Source organism: Furipterus horrens, unplaced genomic scaffold (genome assembly GCF_987537825.1).
Source record: "Furipterus horrens unplaced genomic scaffold, mFurHor1.1.pri manual_scaffold_1, whole genome shotgun sequence".
NCBI classification, from domain to species: domain Eukaryota; kingdom Metazoa; phylum Chordata; class Mammalia; order Chiroptera; family Furipteridae; genus Furipterus; species Furipterus horrens.
The window spans coordinates 97,807,825-97,814,488 of NW_028327171.1; the positions used below are offsets into that span (position 1 = coordinate 97,807,825).

A 6,664-nucleotide genomic window follows, 5' to 3' on the forward strand; every position below is an offset into this window, starting at 1 on the left:
AGGTGCCAATTATATTGAAGTATAGTTACCAAAGTATTTTAAATATATGTGCTTCTTTAATAATGCAGTACAGTAAATGACAAGACTTAGTGGCAGGTCCAAAATTCCTATAATTTCAAAGTACTGATGAATGTAAGTGGTATTTCAAGGTGTATGCAACAACTGTAAGGCAATTGGAAAATATTAATATATGGATATCTACTGGTAACATTAGGATTTCTTCTGCTGCGGGTTGATGATTACATTTGAAATTGATGGAAGTGCTACATTTCAGCTTTGTGAAAATAAGGAAGTAATTTTATTTACATCCAAGTTGATGGACTCCCCAGATTAAGAATTCTTACTCTAAAGAATGGATTTTTAGTTTCTTTGGGGGGATAGCCAAGGAGCAAAGATGGAATTACTTTTCAAATTAGCCTCTTCATTTCATTTTTGTTTGCCACATTTGAGATTTATTTATTTATTTGTTTGCACAGAAGGGGCTTGCTGTGGGGTAAGACAGGGGGTTTACTTTTCTGAATTCCAATTTCTTCATCTGTGAAATGGGGTTTCTACAGATTAGTGGTTCCTAAATGTCAGTTTGTAGCAGATAGCTGGCTGGCTGGCTGCAAATCACTTAGGGTAGAGATAGGGCTGGGGCTGGGTGGGCGACTGGTTATAATTAGTATACATTTCCAAGGCCACTCCTGGAAATTCCGGTTTGGTAGATCTGGGATAAATCCAACAGACCATATTTTGAGTGCATAAAAAGTCATGGAGAAACACATTCAAAATGTGGACTCTCCTTTATTTCTAATTTTCAACATTACAAGGCCCAAAACTCCTCTCTCCCCAAACGGTGCTGCTCTTTCACTCTCTCTGTGGTGAGTTTTCCTGCTTGAATCCACCCTGCTCTTCTCTGCTTGTCTACATTGCTTAACCCTTGAGTCTTCTCCTGCCCACATAGGGACCCAAGTACTCTGAGTTTAGTATTTCAAATGTTCCCCTAGCTGTTTATGTTGCCTTTCTGTCCTGATATAAGTGCATTAAATATCACAAAAGGTGAACTGAGTGGAACAAAATGGGATGGTTGTGCCTGGAGAGGAAAGTTGTAAACAGACTGTAGCTTCTAAAGTAGGAAATTAAAAACTTGAGAAGGAATATGAACTAGAGCTATTTGGTATAGCACAGAAAAGAGTTTTTGAGAAACTGCTGCAAACAGAATTAAAAAGACAACCAGGCCAGGGTTCTATGGTATATAACTATGCTGAGGTCACCTGCATGGTTTTTATCATACATTTCTCTGCCAGGCCTCAGGACAGAGAAAACTGAAGAGGGTCAGTGAGTGGTTGCTACTTGTTCACCTTTATATATTGTCCAAGCCCAGGTTCCTGCATGCCTTAATGGTGATAATGATAACAATGAAAGCCACCATGGTGCTTACTTGCTGACTGGACTCATCCCTCCTTCCAATAGCCTTTGGATTCTACTGGGAACCCATGAGATTCCTGAGCAGTTGATGTGTTCCATGGAAGAAACCTATTTTTGCTAAACTAACTTTTCTATTCAGTGATTAGCTCAGAGAAAATCATGTGCCATAAGCCAGTCCAGTCAAAGTACGTACTGATGCATCTACTATAAGTTTGGGGACACAGATTTTCTCTGTTGCTCATGTTGTGCATGTGAGGCTCATTGCTTACCCTATGCCTATGGATAAAGCCAATGTATGGAAAGAGACAGAGATGAGAGAGTTGTAGAGAAATGAGATGGACCCCTGTTCTGGCTGTGCCTGCATCCATGTTACCAAGACTTTTAAAGTTCCTGATGTGAGAGCCAATTCATTCTGTTTACTGTTTAAGTCAAATTTTGGAGTTCAATTTTCTTTTACTACAACTAAAAGTGTCTTAACTGAGATATTTATAGATTACACTTTTTAGTTATCAAAACACTTCCTCAGCTGATGACAGTTGAGCCTAATGCATATAAGAAAAGTACAGCTGTCACCTCCATTTTAGTCACTTAATTCCCACATCTTTTGACTCCAATTTCTGAGTCTTTCTCATAGAATAACTCTGCGTTAGAATAAGAGTCATCCCACTGATTCCATCAGAAGCATGATGTTATGTGATCTGTGACATTTTATTGTCTACTTCAGAGAAATTCCTCATCTCCACATCTTTTTTGGATAAAATCCACCATTTTCACTCTTTCTTTCTATCCTCCCTTGCATCGAAAAGTGACTTTATGATTCACTTCGGCTAATGAGACTTAAGTGAAGTCCCTTAGGGAGAAGTTTTGAGCCACTTCATGGAAATGGCTTTTTTTTTTTTTTTCCTGCTGCCCCACCTATCCTATTTTGAACACAGTTGTGATGTTGGGGCTATGGTAGCCACCCTGTGAGTAGCATGAGGAAGTAAGCCAGTTTGCCAAAGATGGGGAACAGAAAGGATGGAACAGTCTGGTTCTTGATGTCACCTTGGGGCAGTTGAACCATCAACTAGTGTCTTCATCCAGAATTCTAGTTATGTGAGAAAAGTAACTTGTTTGTTGAAGCCAGTGAGTCAGATTTTCCAAATTTATAGCCCAAACATTTCTAACTCATACATACTGGTGTCAATTTTCCTTTGAAGGAAGGTATCTGGCCAATAGGAGCAAATATTCCTTTCAAAGAAGTTGGATGTATTCAAATCAAACACAGGAAGCTGTAAATTGGGCAGCTAATTTGGCCCCCATATGATGTTCTTCTTATTTCTGTCCTGTCATCTCCAGGGTCCTCAAGCTTACAGCAGTCTTTGTGGTCAACACTGCATCCTTCTCCATTTCCAAGGGAGCTCTTGTGTATAATCATGCCCTTACTAGACCAGCTACTCAAACTGTGCCATCATTAGGACAGGGCAGTGAGAGTAATGTTTTGACCTTCTCTGAGACACATGGATTTATATATTCACAGTCCCTTTAAAGACCCATAAAGGCTCAAAGTCCTCTTCTCTTGTTAAGGTACCCCATCTGCTCCTGAGATCCACAGAAATCAGGCAAGCATTTAAGACTAAGAAAAAAATATATTGGGGTGGAATGAGGAGATGCGGTTCTTTGGACTTGAAACTTCAAATACTCTAACTGGTCCTCTGTTAATGATGGCTAATTTAAGTCATATTCTATCTTTTATTGAGATAGACCCTGAGTGGACTGTTGTAAAAAGTGATGCAGAGATATTAAGTTGCATTGATTATAGCCTTGAAGCAAGCGGGAAGGGCCAAATCAAGGTGCTAAAGCCCATTCTTTAGTGGAGAGGTGTCTCTGCTGCCTCAAATCTTGATATGATTGTAGACTTATTTGACCATGCTCTTGAGTACTGAACACATACATCAAATAACCTTTTGGACAGAGGGCATATTTGGACAGAGGCAAGAGCTCCATCTGAATTCTTTTTATAGGGGAAAACACATAGATCCAAACTGCAGAGGGTTCATCAAGCCTTTGGCAAGATTCATGCCTGCCCACTGTAGACTCAGTTGTTCTTCAAGCTTAGCGGTAGAAGGGGGCATTATCTTTATTGGCAGGTGTGGCTAGAAAGGGTTGGCACGGTACCTAGTATGGAAAGTCCCAATGTTCATTTATACCAATATCTACAGAGATTTTCCAATATGGTCCATCCAGAGTCCTGGAAGCTATCACAAATGGACAGCCGGCGAGTGGGCCTGAATGACTTTGTGACAGACATGAAAAGCTTGCTTTTATTTCAGAGGCAATTAAAATGTTTATTAGACTGAAAGTTCTTTTCCTGCATTTGTTTCTGAGGTTCATTTTTCCAGAAGACTTAAGAATCCTTGTAAGGTATAGGGATGGACAGAAACACTTTGGTGGAGGGATGGTGGTGTTATGAATTATTGACTAATCCACACTAGGTTATAGCACCTAAAATTTGCCTTACTTTTGAAAAGAAAATCACATGCTTTTAATTTCTTTCAGTCTCATTATTATTGAATGTAAAAATAAATAGTTCATTCTTACAATAGATACAGCAGCAACTGATATAAGCAGGAATTGGCCATCTGATGCTGATATTGCTGAACAGATTCATTTAATCAAGCATATATATCAAGTATTTATTTAACACATATTATGTGCCAGGTAGTGTGTTTGGACTACAGGACAAAAAGAACAGAGACATAGTCTCTGACTTAGAGGCTGTCTCAGACTAATTGGGTTGACAGAAAATCCAGATAACTACAAGACCCTTTGCCATCAGGATTATCATAAATCAGAACAATAAGTGCATATTTTTTTCTCTGAGCAGTCCCTTAGTCCCGTGATTTACAACCGTTGTGCTGCAAGGATTTTTATAATATTCAATGATTATTTAGTCAGAAGCTCTGACCTCTTTTCTCTTAGATTGTCAAATTTTAAAAAATTGACAACAGCCAACACAACAGTAGTCATCTGGTGTGAATGCCCTGTCTTGATCCATAAATACATGGGTCATGTAATAGAGTTGTATCTTACTGGTCTCTTCACATAATAAGGTTGCCTCTGATTGGTTAAATTCTTGGTACCAGAAATCCTTATATACGGGCACAGGCACCTTACTTTTTTAAAAGTCTCTTTGGAGCAGAAAGGGCACGTAATTACTATTATAATTATTTTGGTAAATCAATTGAAATTATACCTATTTTTTGTGAGATTGGCAAAAAATGTATTTTTGTTGTGCCTCAGAATTTTAGTAATTAATTTATGTGTTCCCTGGGGTTAAAAAGGTTGAAAATCACTGTCTTAGCTGTTAAATACATTCCTAATCATTCTAGTTGTTTTTCTTATTTTCCTCATCTTTTTAATTTCCTTTCTTTTATGTCTCCCTGTTGAGATCATAAGTCTAATTTTAGTTCCCAGTCATTCTTTAATGTGAGAACGAGCCTAGGCAGTCTATGTTCGAGCTTTTTGCACTCCTGTGACATGTCATACTTAATTAACTGTCATCTTCACTATTAATATTAACTAAGATATTAATTTGATGAATTTTAATTTCTCTTAATCATAGCATCATTTTGTCCTTCATTGGATACCTTTTTAGAATGATACACCATGCAGAGAAGAAATATTAATAGTATGTTAAGGTATCTTTAAGAATACTCTTTAGTAAATTGCATGTTTTCCCAGTAAGAATATCTACTTCTTGAACAGATATAGGTAGGCACCCTGATATCTCTGTTAGCAAATGAATGTTTTCTCTTTATTACCTCCTAACTATGCTTTTCACTTTTGAAGGAAAATACTGTCAAATTTAAGAAATGTTTCTCTGCAAAAGAATTCTCCAGGATCTGCTGCATTATCTGATTGGTGAGGGCTCTGGTCTATTAATGGAGGCATCAAAAAAATAAATCGGAAGGGTTGGTCTGTTCCTTCAGTGGTAGTCAGTGGAGGGCTGATGTCTAGGTGGGAAGAACCAAGTCTGAGGGTAACTGACCCATTGAAAGGAGTCTGATCTATTTCCAGACTATTCTTTCTCTGTTTTTTTTCCCCTCATTCATTAAATTTTTTCCCTATAATTTCTTTTGCCCTCCCTACCCTTGTCCTGAATCCCTTCTGCACATTCTCATCTCCTACATACAGAAACACTGATGAAGGTGCTTATTGGTCTGCCTCCCTGAACCCCTCACATCTTTGAGACATGCCGGGTACAGAGAGTAAACTTGCTGCATTTTTAGGATGAGTCCCATCACTCAAGTCTGGTTACCTGGATACTGGAGACCTGGGAACAGACTCATTCCCAGCTCCCTGGTTCTGATGTGGGCAAGTGATGCTGGGTAATGACTGCTCTCAAGACCTGCAGTTTCCTCATGAAATATAGAAGGACAGGAGCTCTCCTACCTTCCCCAGTCCCCAGATCACAGCGAAAAGCATTTGCGCCCAGAAGCCCAGGAGCTCAGGGATGATGAAGACAGCACAGTCACATGGACAGCCCAAACCTGGGTTCACTTACCTCCAGATACACCACCCAGGGCATCACTAAGGTGGCCACCAGCAAGTCCGCCACAGCCAGGCTCACCACCAGGTAGTTGGTGGTGGTCTTCAGGGCCCGTTCCCTCAGCACAGCCACACACACCAGACCATTGCCAAAGACAATGGCAAGGATGAGTGCACAGTAGGACAGGGCATAGTAGGCATGCGGGCGGGTCTGGCTGGCCCCTGTGGAGTTGTCTGCCACACAGGTTGAGTTGATGTGGCCACTCATCTGACTTAGTGGCACCATAGCCCAGAGGGAGAGGAATGACCTCAATAGGTGTTCTAGGAGAAGACAGAAAACAATGTTGGTGAAATCAGTGTCTTTGGAGCTGGGCTGCTTCAATGCAAATATTTGACTTCAACAAATATTTACTGAGTACTTTCTATATGACAGGCACTGGTCTAAGCACTGGAAATACAGCAATTAACAAAAGGATGATAAAAAAATTCCTGCTGTCTTGAAGCTTCCATTCAGGAGGAGAAGACAAATGAACAAGGTAAATAAAAGATGTAGTATGTTCATTATGATATATATTTTAGAGAATGGTAAATCAGAGATGAGGGTGAGGAAAGGGAGAGGATTGTGTGAGTAGGGTGTCTGAGTGCCCTTTTTAATTAGGGCCATCAAGCCCTCGAAGAGGACATGACAACTGAGTCAATGCCGAGCATCAGAGGGAGCCAACTG

General features: G+C 39.8%; 1 protein-coding gene across 3 annotated transcripts in view; it reads right to left on the minus strand.

Annotated features, from left to right (window-relative positions):
* DRD3 (dopamine receptor D3) overlaps nt 1–6,248 on the minus strand; it is a 38,447-nt gene extending 32,199 nt beyond the window's left edge. For all 3 annotated transcript variants that reach the window (XM_090264268.1, XM_090264189.1, XM_090264140.1), the window contains exon 1: nt 5,957–6,248. In XM_090264268.1, coding sequence (XP_090120394.1) covers nt 5,957–6,226 — 270 coding nt within the window. In that variant the 5' untranslated portion in view covers nt 6,227–6,248. The remainder of the gene's footprint in view (nt 1–5,956) is intronic.
* Nucleotides 6,249–6,664: the final 416 nt, after the last annotated feature.